Source organism: Solanum pennellii, chromosome 11, assembly GCF_001406875.1.
Source record: "Solanum pennellii chromosome 11, SPENNV200".
NCBI lineage: Eukaryota > Viridiplantae > Streptophyta > Magnoliopsida > Solanales > Solanaceae > Solanum > Solanum pennellii.
The window spans coordinates 4,607,328-4,624,905 of NC_028647.1; the positions used below are offsets into that span (position 1 = coordinate 4,607,328).

Here is a 17,578-nt window from a genome sequence, read left to right on the forward strand (position 1 = left end):
CGGGTCGGGTTATGAGATTTGGGCTTGAAGTAAATGGGCCTTTTAGTTTTGGGGCGTGCAAATATAGCCGAATCTCGAAAATGAATGGTCTCGAACTTTTAATTTTTTCGACTTATTTACATCAACGTCATAGTCAAAATCGGAATTTGTTGAACTTGAAGTTTCGCTCATAGAATACGTAAGAAATATTATTGTAAATCACTTGATTTTAAGAACGGTGCTTATGTAATGTATACTCGTGGCTAATGTATAGGTTTTGTAAGTTTAGACATGAAAAAATTCGAGTTTGAGGTAACAAACTTAGGGACATATAAGTACGACAATAACATACGTAATCCCATAAATAGGGTCCAAAAAGATATAATAAACGTAAATCTCATCCCTACCTCATATAGGATGAAGAGATATAGATATTCAACTTAAAAGAAGAATATGCAAAGAAAGTGAATGATGTAAATGACGTGCTAGAAACTTCAAATATCTCAAAGCTTGTAATTTTTACACATCAATATCGTTCACAACGGCGATGACAATTCTTCGCCCTGCAGAGCATTTTTCGTCTGGCGTTTTAAGGAGTAATAACAGCGAAAGAATTACATTTTCCTTCTCGTCATTTCGCGAGGATGTGTGTTTACAAGCAATCAGAATGCTATTGCACCAAAAATAAGTTTTTATCAAGAATTTCTAAGCTAATCTCGTTTTAGGGCCTTTGTAATGAAGGCTTTTGAAATTACTATGATAATGTATGACAAAACTGTGACAGTTATACCTAACAACAGAACCAACAGGTCAAATCCACTGTCCTGGACTGTGTAGACACGAAGCCTTATTCTATCCCAGTTACTCTCTGTCCAAACAGGGTCAGCTTCTTCCATGGTATCGGAGGAATTATGAGGTAACACCTCCCAAGTTTCATACTCGTACTTCAATCGAGTTGAGTATGCTGGGACATACCTGTTACATTTGATGGATAAGTTCAAAGCAAGAGCATGTGTAGCAGTAAACAGCTACAGAGTATCAAGCAACATAAGTGGATTAAATTTATATTACAAGGATAGACTGAAATCCAGTTACTGATCGACAGAAGCATATACACTGAAAGTCAACAATCATCATAAGCTTTTTTTTTTAGGATACTCCAGAGTTACCCTTTGCCTTGTTTTGTTGGAACGAATTGGTAAGCTGACTTAACCGTCTATTTTTATCAGCTAATGGAAGTCAAAGTAGGAATAGAGGCGAATCAAGGATTTATACTCTATGGGTTCAACCTTTAAGGTAACCTATCTGTATGTTTAAAATTATGGATTCAGACCTACTAGTTATTGCAGTTGAACAAGGCGTCACAATTCTACATCCGCCCCTGAGAAGGACAAGCATACGACAGACTGAACAGATCGGGCTTCACATTGCTTTGTTGTTTTAAGCAACATAGCAATGATTTTTATTGACATATAAGCCGGCATGAACTGAATTTCAGTAAATTAAAATTGTGGAACTACCTTGTCGTGGAAATGACACAGACACCCTTCCCGTCTGTCTCTGCTTTGACACACATTTCCCCATTGCCACTGCAACCCTTCGGACAAGTAGAGCTCATATTCTGTGAAGGTATAGCTGTTTTATCTGCCAGGAAATTCCACACAAACCGAGAGACATCCCCCACATTACCAAGATATGGCTGAGAGGAAGGTTCCCCCATGACAACTCCCACATAATGGCTTGGGCAACTTGTAGAGGAAGCAATGTAGCGATTTACCAGTTCACATGTGAGACCCGGTTCACAACTTAACAAGCAGCCAAGGAGTTCTTCAACCAAGGAAGCATTTATGTTGATGGTATTCAAAACTGAATTCTTTATTTCCTTCTTATCACTGGCCAGAATGTACAGACTTCGGGCAACAATAGAAGCAGCTGCCACTATGGCTGAAGAGTTTATATTTGCTGCTAACATGGAAATTATTCTAAATTAGAAAATGTAGTGATTCTACAACACAATGAATTAATCCAGACAAAGGCAAGGAATATAACAACTCACATAGATCATCCAAGTGGCTGTGATAGAATTTATTAGTAAAAGCAGCATCAAAGTCTTCAAGGACTACCCCAGAGGTCTCTGGATTCTGTTTAAGAAGAAACAATAAATAAGCAGACAAAAACAAACTCGTTTAATTTATACAAATCCCTCTTTTCACTGATAGCAATTGATTCCTCTACGGCTCTACCATCAGCATCAACATTCCTGCAGTCCTCCATCAAGCCTTTCACTAATGTCCAGTAATTTGAATATCCGTGTTGCTCTTCTAAAGTTCATTATCCGAACTTCTGCTCACACTCTAGTGACTCTATATTCTTCTTCATCTTTTTTTAAATCAGTATACTCTAATCTAAAGTAATAAAGAAATCGAAAATATCATTCAGAAATTACAAGGATGTTATCAATTCCATTATTCCCTTCATCCATTTTCCTCCACTGTCCTGTTCCTCCCCTTGGTGCCCCCACCCTCAACCCGGACGACCACCAGCACATCAGAGTCCAAAGTTTTTTTTTTAATTAAAAGCAACATGACAGTGGAGCATTACAATGCAGAGGATAAACAACCAAAAATCATAATAAATATGCAATTCGTGAACATAAAATGTAGAAGAAGAGAATTTTACCAGGAAAACATTAGGACGTTCTTTCCAAAAAAGCTACACCTAAGCTTAATTTAGCATAAAAGATTATTGCATAAGGTTTAAGCGGGAGGCTAAAAAGCTGGCCCGAAATATAAGCCACTAAAGTTTTGAACAAACCATACATCTTTACTAAAATATAACACAGGGCATCAAAGAACTTTGCACAAAATACTAATGGCTACTGAAACAAACAATGCAGGACTTCTTATTGTTTTCTTGAATTTACCTGTGAGAGGTGACAAAACTACTTTGTACATTCTTTCTGTGTCTCCTACCTTCATGTTATTCATAATTTATAATTTCATTTGAGATGGAGAAAGTGCACAGAGTAGATCAAACTAAGATCATGGAAGGCACAAAGAAAATATATTATCATTTATAAAAGAAATACTGGGGCATTTTCACCACCTTCTTCAGAAATGACATCAGTGAGGAAGGGGGTAACCCTGGATTTGATTTACTGGCCCTTGAGATCTTAATGCTTCGAGTCTTAAGTGAACCTAGAGCATCCTTGAGGGCGCTAAAAGTTCCATTTGTGGCACTCTCCTGCAAAATTGAATCACGTGACAGTATTTAAAGTATTAGCCATGCTGACTGAAGTATCAAGTTTTTGAATATTAAGCAGAAAGATAAGAAGCTGTCTGAATAAGAAAGCATCAAATCTGTGGTGAGGATACATATAAATCGTTTTGAAGTTCTTCAATATCTGGGTAGCAGTGTGTTCATAATTTCAATAATTGATTCCCATGAAGCATGCAGGGTTGAGGACTGTTAACTATACATATGATTGACATACTTTTACAGCTTAAATAAATCACCAAGATGAGAGGATATCATAATGTAACTAAACAATTATACATTTTTTTTTACAACACTAAACATTTTAGCAGCTTACTTCTAAAAAGTCATTATTATAGAAAATTATCTATTTTCATAGTAAAAGACTAACATGTGCAACAGCAAAGGAAAATACACATATTTGATACAACTTAATAAACAAATTAGCGAGCAGGATAAAACCTTACCGTTGTACTATGAGCAAAGAATGTGTTATCATCCTGAGTGAAACCCTTTCCAACTGATCCAATTTCAAGAACCTAAACAAACAAATTCAGATATAACACTGGTATAAATGGACATGTTCGATCTGATTAGTGATCTCTCAATATATTAACATGATGACACAACTTGTAAACAAAACATATTTCATATGGAACTAAAAGAATCCACCTAACATTAACAACCACAAGAAACTCGGTATAGTTCCACAAGTGGGGTCTGAGGAGGATGGGGTGTACGCAAACCTTACCCCTAACATTAATAGAGGTTAAATTTTCACATTTATTCAATAAATAGACAAAGCGTATCTAGAACTTGCTGAAATGGCAACACAACCAACAACACAGCTGGTTGGGATAACAATCAGCAGAAACAAGATATCACTAGAGCAAAAGGGTTGGAATCGATTACATGTAAAATTTACTTGTTGTGTCTTCAGACCCCGAGGTTGAACAAGTAATTCTCTGAAATATTTGTAACATCTAACTCTCTCATTCCACTAATGACCTCATATAAAGAAAATACATGTCATTTTCAAGTTAACATCGGATATTAGTTTGACCATTAATGCACTCTCGCAAAAGGTTTGCAAGAGAAAACACATACCGTTTCAATAAGGGCCAAGTCAAGCCCACTAACAGCATCAGAATGTTGATCAAGCTCAAGAATAAATCTCCTACTGCCAAGGTAGCCCCAGGCCTCTCCGGTGAAAACAGCAAATACAAGCTGCAGAAGGGAAGTTTCACAAAACGTGCATAGTAGTGGTTACTAAACACTATTTTATGCATACATATTACACAGACAAAAGCTGGTAAAAGATTCTCATAATAACTGTTTTGGAAACAAACACTAAAATAAGAAATGCTTAAAAATTTAGCACAAAAGCCTGTATATTGTTGTAACAGGAGATTATCTCAAGAAATTGATCTACATTTTTGGTTATGAAACATAGTTGCTCCAGGTCTAAAATCTCTTTTAGTTCGAAAATAAAGATATAATGTACTAAAACCAGAACAAAGAAGAAAATTAAAACACCAAGGGAAACGAGTACAATAGGCATGCTTGATAATTAACAAAATGGCCACCTGTTTATCAAGGTCCCCCAAGCCATCAACACGTGAAAGAGCATCCACCACAGCTAGCAATGAGATCAACCCCTAGAGAGAAGTTTGTACATATGATCCATGGTATTAAGAAAATATAGAAATGCAACAATATTCTAGCTTTGAGAGTAGGAAAATTGAACAAAGAATTAAGAAACCCATTAAGACAAATACAATGATACAAATCACATTTGAGAATAAGCAACTCACAGATATAGGTGAATCTGCACCAATGCTTACGTCACGAAAAAAGGAAGCCGCATCCATAGAAGCCACAGTCAATATCATCGGTTTTGCCTTCTTTGACGACGAGGTATTTATTGGTGGTAGCGCTGACCAGACACTGCAATTAGAAAATTACACGTGCTATAGGTAAGATATCGAGGTAAATTCTGTAGGGAGGAGTTTTAGAACGACATACAAGATTATGAGTATGCACCAAGAACTCGAAGAAGGCAAGGCAAAAACAAGATCTTTTCAACATTCAGTTATCTGTAAACTAGAAGAAAAGATTCCATGTGTGCACCAGTATCAATTATAGGAACATCTGACAACAAGATACAGAAATATCCACCCAGGACCAGGAGATGCAAAGCCAGTACCATTTACCCGTCACCCGTGCAAACCAAAAAATTTCAAATCCAATGTACAAGATCCATGAAGAAAATATAGAAGTACCAGCATAATATCACGAATTGTACTATTCTACCATCAGGCATCAGCTGAACAAGGAGTGGTTTCCTCTTATTTTAGTTTACTGAACTATAAGTGAACTCAAGATCACCAAATATAAGATGACATACAACAGTATGAACAAATAAGAAACCAAAGGAAAGATGGTAAGTAAAAAAAAAAGAGCGCAGCCCGGTACACAAAGCATCCCATGTTGGCATCTGCATAAGATATCTTATAACTATCAACGTCAAGGTCAAAATCATACTTGTGATATTAATATTATCCTTCACTAAAAAAAACAAGGTATATCAAATATAATCCTTTACTAGAAATCTCTCATATTTTGATAAGGAGAAATCTCTCATATCTAATCTGGTTCTAGCTGGGAAACTGAAAGGAAAGGGATACTAGTTCAATCTGTTCAAGAGTACAATTGAGTATCTTAAGAACCAGATAATTAGGGCAGAATCTCACCTGTACCCACCCAATGGAAGGCAAGTCTGCTCTCTAAGACAAGATTCTGAATCCCGAGTCCCAGTTTTTGTTGTCTGATAAATATAACACAATACGAGCAAGTTTTATAAGTAAAATATCAGATACCTATCAAAAAAAAATTTAGGACTATTTCCAAATCTTTAGTGACATGAAGAATCTTTAACCTGCATCACAAGATCAAAGTCGGCCACATCTACAGTGGATGATTTCTTTCTCTTTTCATTTCTCAAAGCAATCTGCACCATATAACAATAAGAAGATACGTCAATGAAAACGTTTGCGGGACACTTCCATTTCAAAATATTTCACTCTTCTTCACACAGACAGAATATAATGACAAGTATCTTCGATACCCTCGCCCTCCAATTTTTCATCTATTGAGTACTTTGAAGATAGTAAGGTCTATTGTATGTTGACTTATGAAACGCCTTTAGAAAACAACATTAGGGAAATTTAGGACGGCAAAAGTTATAGAAGTTAGTAAGCATCCAATAGAAGGCACTCGTAAGTCGTAATTACTAATTATTATAGTAACTAAAGAAAAAGATGTTATGGACAAACTAAATGTGGAGAAGAGCTTTACAAATATAAAAGACATAACTAACCTCTTGCAAGGCCAATGTGCTACTGTTCGAAAGCAAAAATACAGGAAAATTGTAAGCCTTCCACATCAATCCAGTTCCCTGCAAGTTGAGGATGACAATATTTACTTTATCTTACAGGTCCCCATAATGCAAAGTTGAATAAACAAACGAGTGTACAAGCAGTTGCAAAAAACATGTATTTATTTATTTTGATGAAGTTGATAATTTTCCATTGCATATATGATGCATACAAAAGATGTAGAGAACCTTACAAAAACATAATTCTTTTCAAAGAGCATACAATTGAGTGGAACATCGTATTGCTCTAGGTAAAAGGACACTGATTACAAATTCTTGAATCATTATCGCCGATTTCATCCTTAATGAACCATAAATCTTAGATCATACAAGGCAGCTTTCCAATAATTGTTTTAGAGGTTTCTTGCATTAAATCATCAAGAAATCACAACAAAGAAGATAAAAAGGAAATTCGATGTACCATTGCAGACTAAAACTTATAGACTAATCCGTTGGCTCATCAATCGACAGATCAAAACTAAAAATTTTGAAACAGGAACCATATAACTCTTGTGATAACAGTGATAACGTGCGAATGAGGAACTTGTAGATTTCATTTAGCTTAACATCAAAGCATTAACGAACTTAAATGGTATATTTGGATGGAAGCACAGCGATGAAAAAGAAAGCACAGGAGTTTAAAATGCACAATTAGTTTTTTAATTATCAGTCAAACAAACAGAAGCATATGATCAAAATAGTTCTCCACAACATACAGTTGGGTTCCATTCAAACTTGCCACTTTGATAAGGAGCGAATTCAGCTTGCGGAAACTTTTTGTCAGGGGAAAATCCTGTAAACGAAAAAGACTGTAGTAATTAGTCAAATTCTTTGAAAAGAATAATAACTTAAAAAGAGAAACTTAACTTAAATACTTACCTTTTAAGCCATTTTGAAGCTGAGAACCTGATTCAACCAATACACCAACAACATGCCTAGAAAAATCTGCATCAATCGATAACCTGAAACACAACACAACCAACACCAGAAATCAATCAAAGATAGAATGGTGTGCCCATTGTGCTAAGGCAGAAGTTCTGCAGAGCAGAAAACTTGCACAGTAATCGGATATATGACGATGACACCTCCATCCAACAAAACCTTTTTCTTTTTCTGGAGAAGGATCCAGATTTTGTGTTACACTATGATGCATGCACAACATCAAAAGGAAAATTTGATGGTGAGACAAAAGCAAGCATATCATTGTCAAGAGTATGCATACTCATGAGAAGTTAGATATAAACACCTCGCTCACATGCACAGCAGAGACCAAGATGCTATAAATGGTAATTAATGTTCACTCTTTAGCTAAATGATATTATGAAGCTTCTTCTCTCAGTCAACTGAATATATAGTACAAAATGGTCAACAAATTATAGCATCTGATAATTAATATGAATCATAAATATTCTGTAGAACACAAAAAAGTTTACTAGCCTCTATCATGTCCAAAGTATGCAATTTAATGTACCTACTTTAAATAAAATCCAAGAAGTGAACCAGCATCTGCCAACTATATAATAAAAAGTGGTCAACAAATTATAGCATCTGATAATTAATATGAATCATAAATATTCTGTAGAATACAAAAAAGTTTATTAGCCTCTATCATGTCCAAAGTATGCAATTTAATGTACCTACTTTAAATAAAATCCAAGAAGTGAACCATCATCTGCCAACTAACTTAGCAAAATACAACTTGTCTTTTTAGGTGACCACTCTCTAAACCAAGAGTCCCCCCTATGGTCTACTCCTAGTCACTATAACAAAATCACCACATCATATAACAGAAAGTATATGTTTTTTAACTCGAAGATTTTGGAATTATTTTTTTCCTTTTCTTTGTTTGACTGGTCAACATTTGCTATCATCTAGAAATTCAATCGACCAATCTATACCAAGAGAATGATAGTATAAGGTGCACATAAAACAAGATTAAAGAGTGAAACAGTTTGGTGTACTGCAATTCCATTAACCACTCAAAGAGGCTCAACTAATTGGCAAATGAAGGGAGGACTTCCTTTTAGTAAAATACTAAAAAGGAAATAATTTTCACATCCAAAGGAAGGCGAAAGATGCATAATCTTGTCCAAAAACATTACAAAGAGAGAATTTACATGCCTTGCAAAGAGATCCTCAAATTGATCCATAGACACCAGTAATGCAGATGGCTCAGCCAACTTATTTTCAGTCTTGAACCTAGTAACTGGTGCAACTATGTTTGCACGCCCAGGGTCTAGCCATGCACAAGAAGAGTTAGACAAGAAAATTAAAAGCAGATGAGGCATATCATAGACCAAGAAAAATGCAACTAAATGCATACTTCATACTTGAACAACCGATCTCCCCTGAAAGGTTAAGCAGTCGTACACATGGATACCCGTCAATGGCCATGTACATTGACTTCTCAAGATCAGGAACTGACTCGAAAGAGTTTACTTGATCTGAAGCTGTTCAAAATTAATAACAAACTCAAAAACATATATTATAGAAGTATCGCAAAGAAACTGACGGAAGAAAGAAAGACATGCATTATAATTCGGCAGTACTAATAGATCTTTCTGAAGTGATGGGTAAAATGACATAAATTGCAGCATGCCCAATTCTTCCTTAACTACCACACACGAACTCAATAATCCAATCAAAGCCATTCGCCTTTGAAATGACTAAAATCCCAATATCATTTTGTGCTCATTGTTATGGATTTCCTCCAATAAAAGAAAAAAACCCCGAGAATCACAAAACTCTTTTCATAAAATAGCTGCATTAGCTTCTTTTCTTGTTAATTTAGTCATGCACTTACGCTCGAGTATAACAGAAGGCATTCCAATTACCTGAGGAGATGATCTACGCCATTTCCATATTTCAAGTACATGAAATATCTCATTGTCGAAAAGGTTTCTCTTTGAAATAGTTCTAAGCTCATACTTGGTTAATTTTCTGCTATATAAGTTAATTTTCCGCTATATAAGTTAAAATCTACATCTGCACTTCATTTATCATAAAATCATTTTTTTTCTTTCTTTACAGCATAGTGGTTTGTTACTATGATTGATAACAAAACTTGATTAACATATCTATCAAACAGTAACAGTAACACCTCATTGTTATCACAAAATGTATTATTTTCCGAAGAAACAAGCTGCTGCGAAAAATAAAGATAAATATACATATTAACAAAATAACCGGAGTAACCTGAGAAGGAGAGGAAAAACTGAGCAAGTAAGCAGACGAGGAAGACGAAAAGCTTTGAATCATTCATGGTGGAAATGAAGTGGTGGTGTTGTACTGAAGCTTGTGGAAACACTAAACCCTAGACCATGGACTCGATTCTCTCCGGTCCAGAGCTTGTGTTTTCTCTCTCCGGTTCACTGGTTCAAGATACTTAGATGTTGACTAAATGGCGAATCCAAATATTCCGGTGATCGGAGATCATCGACGGCGACGGGGAGCAGGAGTTTACTTCTACTGAATTTTGAAAATTATATATGTGGACGAAAATGGAAAATAGTAAAATTTCTTTATTACGTTAACCTCCCTGTAGTTTTATTGAAATTACAATCATCTACCTTATGACTTTTTTATTATCGATTTAGTCCCATCTATTGGGCTTGATATTGTGCTTCAAATAGTACTATTTTTTCTTCGAACAAGCCTGTCGACAATTACTTTTTTATTTTCACGAGATAAGAATAAAAGTTTGAAATATCTTATACTTTTAAAATTTTATTTGTTAGTTTTCATTGTTATATTCTTGTTATCGTAAAGATTGAAGTATAATGATAACTAATCACTATTCTTAATTAGAGATGGCAAATTTAAATTTATTTGAAGTATTGTATTTTCTAAGCACAAATTAGAATTAATCGAATTTCAAAACAGACTTTGTGCAGAATTAAAAAAATAGTTTCTCGATAAAGGCATTGGGTCATGAACTCTTTTTTACATTTTTTTCAAAGTTCAACTCTGTAAACATTTTTGGCCATAAAATGCTAGGAAAAAAACGTTTTCACCTTTTTACTTTTTTACAAGAATTCTTAGAAAATTTGATAATAACAAAAAATCGCTTTCGCTTGTTTATCCTAAAAAGAAGTTTGACGTATTTTTCGTGACCAAACACAATTTTAATTTTTCAATATTAACGTATTTTTTGTGACCAAACACAATTTTAATTTTTCAATATTATTTCTTACTCCAACCCATAAATTAGGGACCAAACCCGAAAAAACAAATATCAAACCCGACCCGACCCCAATCCCCTCCAAATTTACTTCGAATTTAGGAAGCAAAGAATTGAAATCGGAGAAGATTAAAGCGCGATAATCTATCAACCCCCTAATAATCAATTCTGCTATTAACAAGTAAGCGAGCTTTTTCTCTTCTTAATTTGTATTAAAATTCAATTACCGGAGCTTTTAGTTCAATTAAGCTGAAGTAGACATACAATTGAGCAAGGATTTTGCTGAATTTTTCTGCATTTATGTTTTAAATTTTTTCCGAGATGAAATATTGAAAAAAGTGTTTTTTTTAAAATTGTGTTTTTCGTTTTGGGGTTTTTGAGCAAGCTGAATTTGTTATAGAGAAGAGTTTCTAGAATTTTATGGCTATTTATACCCCTTTTTCATAGAAAAAAGACTTCTTTTGTTGTTTTATCTGCTGTGTATTTCACAATTAGAGATGATTTGCTGAAAATTTTGAGGCCATTTATTCATTTTTTTTTAAATGAGGATTAGCAGAATTGTTTCTTTTAAATCTTTTATTTTGTACTCTTGTTGTTTTGATCATCTAGCCTAGGGTGATGGGACCCCTTCGATGCTTTTTTCGCTGTATACCCCCTCCATCCTTCGGAGGTGGAAGAAAGTACTCTAATTTGAGTGCATAGTAGGGTCCTACTGGAAGTAAGGTTTATGCACGCTCTATCCTCCCCACAGACTGCACTTGTGAGAGTACACTGGATATCTTGGTGTGCTTTGATTTGTTGAAGCTTACGGTGTTGTATTCACAATTGGAATTTTTGTTTTCCTTAATGTTGTGCAAAATTTGAAAACGTTCTGGCTTGTTATATATTTCTTTCCCAATGAAAATTAGGAAAAATGGTGCTTTGTTATTGTATTCATGTACTTTTTGTGTGTTCTTCTAACTGTATTTTTGGTGCTGTATTAACACATAGCTTTGGAATGGACAAGAGAGCATTGTACCGGGCAAAGCTGAAGGAGCAGAAGCAGAAGCGAATTGATTCCCCGCTTGTAAGGTATTATATACAAGGGAGTTGATAAAGTATTAAAATATTTTCATTACTCGGTGTTTAGTTGTGGTTAGTAAAAGACTAGATTCCCTGCTATATTCCCTATAAAATTTACGTACAAAAACAAACTTTCTGAAAAAAGTCTTGTCCATCCAAAGATAGATTGAGCAGTGCTCAGGAAAGCAAGCGCTTCAACGCTTAAAGCGATGAAGCGAAGCGATGCGAGCCTTCTAACTTCACAGACTAGAATGAGTATGTGAGCGCTTCATCGCTTAAAGCGTAAAGCAGGGCCTTATCGCTTTTTTCCGCTTCACGCTTCCCTGAATACTGAGATTGAGCATCTGGAACTCTATGTTTTTCTTTTATATGGTATGGATACGTCTAAAGATTATCTGGAAAGTCGATACTCATAAGAAGTAGTAGATAGCGATGATGATTTTGTTGATAGTTATGGCAACATGTTGGTTTCTAGACTTTAGCTTATGGCTTCACCTGCAGTTGCTGTCATCTTTGTTTAATACCCAAATCAGTCTGTGAGTGTGCTCTTGATTTTGACGTGGAACTAGTTTGTGTTTCAAGGGCAGAAGTTTTTATCTGCATTTGAGTGTAATGTTGATGCACCATTTGTTGTATTTGGTCTTTTACCTGATTGGAAGTGATTGCAACCTTTACTTATGGCGGTTTTGTATTTACAATCCTGATTAAAGGTGCATGGTTCTCTAGTTTTACGATATGTATCGTGTATCATGACAATGATGATCTGACTTTGTTTAATGTGAAGTTGTCATAATTAATTTTTCTGGATTCAATTCTCACTGTGAAGTCATGTCTTTATTATGAATTGTGTGAAACCACAGGTACAATGAGCACGATCAGCCTGTATGTAGAGTATGTGATATAGTTATGAAATCTGAATCACAATGGCCTGGACATCAAGCTTCTCGCAAACATCATGAGGTAGGATCTTACCGATTGATGTTTGGTCTTAGCTTTTTGCATATTGAAATTTGGTGCATGCTAGTTGAAGCTTAGTTAAGTGGTCACAATGTAGTCCCCAATTCTTAAGAAAAGGTCCTTTTAATCATTTTAAGATGAACACATTAAGCTGTTTGTATCTTAATATGACCATCTTTTTTTGTTTTTTCCTTTTCAAATTTGAGCTATGTTCTTAATTTGAGTATAAGCATCAGGTAAAAAAACATGTTGTGCAAGCTAAATTGTCCATACCAGACTTGGCTGCTTCATAGTCATCAGTTCCCTTCTTTTTTTAATATAGGGAATTTTTTCCTTCACCATTCTCCAACTAGCTATATCGTTAGTGTATGTGTTCATCATGAACTCATAGTTTTGGAATAGGCGTGCAATTACATTTGCTTTGGCTATTGTAGAAGTTTTTCTGTATTCATAGAAAAAAAGATTCAAGTGGGATGCTGGTATGAGAAGAAAAAGGACAAGAAATTGATGGGGATAATGTGCGGTGAGTCTAATGCAGGACGATTGACAGGTGACAGAGGAGGAATTAGAATGGGGCTTACTATCTTTTGAATATAAATTCATTTGATATTTTAGCTAACAGGGAAGAACTCACATGGTTGGTGAAAAGGCTGGGTTCCACCAAATTTTTATGAGTCTTCTGCTAGTCATCTATGTTTATCATGCATGTAGTATTCAATATACCCTTTGCTGTGCTTGTTAAGGACCTCTTTAGTTCTTGTTACTCATCTCGTATTTTGTCCCCTATAGATGTTATATGTAAGATATGTGCTTCACTCTTCCCTGTTAAGACAGATTGTTATGTATGTACAGGCCATAAATAATCTCAAAGCTAATGCTGCTGCAGCAAAAAATCCAAACAACGTAAAAAGCCAGCCTCCAAAGGAGTTGCCTAAATCCAAGCCTGAAATTTCTGAGGGCGTAAGCCGTAAAGAACCTGAACCTTCTGCTGCACTGTCCAAGCCTCGTGCATCATCTATGCTTCCTCCCAATTTTTTTGACCAGCAAGAGACAAAGAGGCCAAAAATTGGTAAGTGCCCTCTTCGGAAGTTGCCTTTTTATACGAACTTTCTGACTAGTCACCAAAAGTAAACTTTCTGACTAGTCACAAAAAATAACTTTCTGAATAGAAAATTTTAAACAGTGATTGTGGCATGATGCTATCTCCTATGCTTTCATGATATTGAAAAAAAGAAGAAGCCATTCTGTGAGTTTGAAAGTCGTTATTCGTATAAGCCCCACACACTGGATGTATGGTGAGTCTTTGGGTCAATTTGTGTACATCTTCTTGGATATTTGCTTAAAAGGAAGAATATATTACTATGAGAGATATAGAGGAAAAGGTGGAGGATAGGTAGAAAAATCCGTAATTTTGCTGCTATTTGGTGTGCCCTGATTTGTCCTCTCTTCTATACTTTGTATGGAAGACTTGTTTATACAATGATATCCTTATCTCTGATTTAACTTGTATAAACTTTGTAATGAATACTTGGATATTCCAATATAAAAGTTTTTTTACTCTCTCTCGTTGTCAAGGATGACTTATCTATTCAGTTTTCATGTTCCAGAGAAAGATTCATCCAGGTCGGGAGACCATATATCGAACAGAGATCCTCCAGTTTTAGATCACACTGAAGAGGTTGAACCATCTTTGGCAAGGTCTAGCATTCAGGGCCTATCTACTTCCAAGAATGCTGAGACTAGAAGCATGGAAAATCGGCGATCTGGTGAAAATGGACCGATGTCAAAAGTGAGTTCTACTTCAGACGCTAAGCAGGTCAAAGGAGCTCTCCCTGCAGGTTTCTTTGACAACAAAGATGCCGACTTACGTGCCCGTGGTATTACACCGGTCAAACCAGATGTCAAGTAAGATTTGACAACTTGCTAGGCAGACCTTGTTTCCTTACTCTTTGATTGTTATGGCTTTAACTGTTTTCCTATTTTTCTAATACTGGTAGACCTCAGATGGGATCTTTCATGTCTTATCCAACTATTTCTTTTAACCTGAACCAGAAAGCCAATCTCTACCAAATATGAATAGACTATCCAAATGAGAAGCACCACCTTCTGCTGGCAATATATGCTGGATAACGCCGGATGTGTTCTCTTTCAGAGTCACTAGAGCTATAAGGCTCATTTCTCTTCCATTTATTCCTCCCAACTTTCAAATAAGTAGTATAAATGTTCTCCGGGATTGCAGCCTAGGCAGCTCCACTACCTCCAACTTCTTCATGATTACATTCAAGTAGATGTTTTGTAACGGACATGGTTCAGTGGTACAACTGAATTGAGCAATGAACCACTTCTCAGTGCACTTTAGTCTGTGAAATGTCTGGAAATGTATGGTGGTCATATCTATGTGGTGTGATATCTGAAGCTATTTAGCAGCCTTTTCTTTTTACTGCTTTGAACGTAATAAAAAAGCATGGCTTGTGTATCAGAAGTAAATTTATTCTTTCTATTTTTTCATCAACTCCTTCAGATTTTGGGGTAGATAAAGCATCGTACTCTTCATAATTTATATGACTATTGTATTCTCTCAGTGTCTTAACTGATCTAGTCTCAGTCCTTGCCCCTCCAGGGAAACTTGATGATAACTTTAATGACTTCATTGCAGGGATGAGTACAAAGAATTTGAGAAGTTAATCCAAGAAGACTTAAAAGAAGTTGACAACCGATTAGAAGAAGAAGAGGTCATCTTTTATTTCTATATTTAATTGTTGAGCCTTCTGTAAATTTTCTATTCTGTTAAACCATGTTATCGACCCACTTTGCCATTTATCTTGCAGATTGATGCTGCAGAAATGATTGAAGAGGAAGTATCTGTTGAACAAAGGTCAGTTCCTCAAATGAAAAAACTAATTTAGTCCTTTTTGAGAAATTCTTTATACTTTCTTTACATGGTCCGAAAGTCGATATAAACTTTTATATTGCATGACTTCAGGGGCTATAGGGAAAGACTTGAGATGCTGAGGAAGAAGAAGATGGAAGTAAAGGCTGCTAAGTCTTTGTTAGGCAGCAAAGAAAGTAAGGTTGCAAATAAGGAGTCTAGTGATGACGAATCATCAAGTGATGATGACAGCGACGAGAATCTTACTATGGACTGGAGGGCTAAACATTTGTGAAGGTGCTTGCCTGTCTATACTCCTAGTACATATTCTCTCTAGTTTTTCCTTCATCCTCGTATTTTGACCGTGTGCCCTTAGAGTAGTTCTATTGCGCTCATGCTAAATATTTAACGTTTTGGTCGTAGATAACAAGGTTTTTGCCCACTTGTGCAAGTCACTAAGAGAATGAGAGCCAAATGGGGGTAATATTATTGTTGAGGAAAGAGGTAAACAAGTTGAGAATGGAAGAAACGATACAGTGCTAAACAAGTCGAGAATGGAAGAAACGATGAGTGTCGTTCTGCTTGCTAAAGAAGTTTTGCACTCTTATAGATATGTTTCGAAAATTGTCAGCAAATCTACTTTCATATAGTTTGTATGCATACATATTGAGGCAATGAGGTTATTCCTTTGCACATTGATGAAGACTTGCAAGTTGTAACAATGTCTTTTTTGGTATTCTCTTTGTTTACACTGCAAATTTTAATGTCATTCATGTGCAATAGTGAACAAACCAGAAAGTGTTGCAGAAAATTTTGCAAATATTCTATTTTTGAGGTAGAGTGTAATCTGCGTACATCCTCCCCTCCTCAGATCCAATGGACTTATTTTGAGTATGTCGTTGTAATTAATGACGTCAAATGGACGGATTAAATTGAATTTGAACGGATTAGAATGAATTGAGTTTTAATTAAACATGTTTTCTAATATTTTTCCAAACAAGTTGTAATATAATGTCTACCAAAACATTATACAACAATGAGTCATTTCATTGTCATCTCATTTACCTTAAAATTGATCCACTTCTATCCAGTTTGTTTTACTTTTCAACAAGTAATTAAACAAATATGATTTAGTTTGTTACTTTGCTTCATTGGTTAACAAGTGTCTTAAGAGTTCATAAAACTCTCATACCACTAATGACTATGATATATTACTAAATTAATATTCACTTCATAGTGGAATTCCAAAAATGATTTTTTTTTAATTTTTTTTTAGTAAACATTCTAAGTGCTTGTTTGCTAGTTGTTTAACATATGATAATAATTAATAATTAAAACTCCATTTGATAAGCCAACCAAGATTTCTACTGGTTTATTTCTTTTCAAACATAAACCAATCTTGTGGGCTTTTAAGATTATTTTTTTTCAAAATAATAATAATAATAATAACTAGGGGTCAACTCATCATAATGGGCAACTCAAAAGAGACAAAATAGGCCAAAAAGAACCCAAGGGAAAGGGGGTGCCAAGGAAAAATAATAATAATTTAAAGATAATGGAATAAATAAATATTGGACAAATGGAATTTTTTAAAAGTCAGTTTACTATCTTATCTTTTACTTTGTTGACGAAGATTTCTTGATAAACAACGATAAAAAAAAATTAACTAAATAATAACAATAATTTATTTGATATAATCTCACAAATGAGATTTGAACGTAATACGAGAAAGATAACAAAATAGTAACATAAAATTTAAAAGAAGGATTAACCAAAGAAACAAAAGGAGTATGTGAACCACAATTACTAACTCATTAGATGAAACTTTACAATTAAAAGT

General features: G+C 35.0%; 2 protein-coding genes across 3 annotated transcripts; one reads left to right on the forward strand and one right to left on the reverse strand.

Moving 5' to 3' along the window:
• Nucleotides 1-444: 444 nt before the first annotated feature.
• Nucleotides 445-10,148, reverse strand: LOC107004906 (nicastrin). 2 transcript variants are annotated; one of them, XM_015203312.2, is made up of 16 exons: nt 9,866-10,148; nt 9,001-9,120; nt 8,792-8,906; nt 7,550-7,632; nt 7,387-7,463; nt 6,614-6,691; nt 6,173-6,244; nt 5,988-6,061; nt 5,049-5,181; nt 4,821-4,892; nt 4,342-4,461; nt 3,702-3,773; nt 3,085-3,222; nt 2,036-2,120; nt 1,500-1,941; nt 445-954 (listed from the first exon to the last, which is right to left on the reverse strand). In XM_015203312.2, exons 1-16 carry the CDS (start codon nt 9,930-9,932, stop codon nt 690-692), a joined length of 2,013 nt encoding a protein of 670 aa, XP_015058798.1. In that variant the 5' UTR covers nt 9,933-10,148; the 3' UTR covers nt 445-689. The 2 variants fall into 2 exon arrangements, with proteins under 2 accessions (XP_015058798.1, XP_015058797.1); XM_015203311.2 differs by having other exon boundaries at nt 1,500-1,944.
• A 763-nt stretch (nt 10,149-10,911) lies between these two features.
• Nucleotides 10,912-16,584, forward strand: LOC107003230 (zinc finger protein 830). The gene is made up of 9 exons (XM_015201529.2): nt 10,912-11,031; nt 11,841-11,921; nt 12,773-12,872; nt 13,722-13,938; nt 14,477-14,774; nt 15,526-15,601; nt 15,698-15,744; nt 15,853-16,035; nt 16,162-16,584. The coding sequence occupies exons 2-8, from the start codon at nt 11,848-11,850 to the stop codon at nt 16,031-16,033; spliced, it is 993 nt and encodes a 330-aa protein (XP_015057015.1). The 5' UTR covers nt 10,912-11,031; nt 11,841-11,847; the 3' UTR covers nt 16,034-16,035; nt 16,162-16,584.
• Nucleotides 16,585-17,578: the final 994 nt, after the last annotated feature.

Coding starts and splice junctions, on each gene's coding strand:
- LOC107004906 (XM_015203311.2), bottom strand. CDS start 9,932: ATGAATGATTCAAAGCTTTTCGTCTTCCTCGTCTGCTTACTTGCTCAG. Junction 6,062..6,172: donor ACTTTGATCTTGTGATGCAG/GTTAAAGATTCT, acceptor TATATTTATCAG/ACAACAAAAACTGGGACTCG. Junction 2,121..3,084: donor TGATGTCATTTCTGAAGAAG/GTGGTGAAAATG, acceptor CTTCTTAAACAG/AATCCAGAGACCTCTGGGGT.
- LOC107003230 (XM_015201529.2), top strand. CDS start 11,848: ATGGACAAGAGAGCATTGTACCGGGCAAAGCTGAAGGAGCAGAAGCAG. Junction 12,873..13,721: donor CTTCTCGCAAACATCATGAG/GTAGGATCTTAC, acceptor ATGTATGTACAG/GCCATAAATAATCTCAAAGC. Junction 15,745..15,852: donor GAAGTATCTGTTGAACAAAG/GTCAGTTCCTCA, acceptor GCATGACTTCAG/GGGCTATAGGGAAAGACTTG.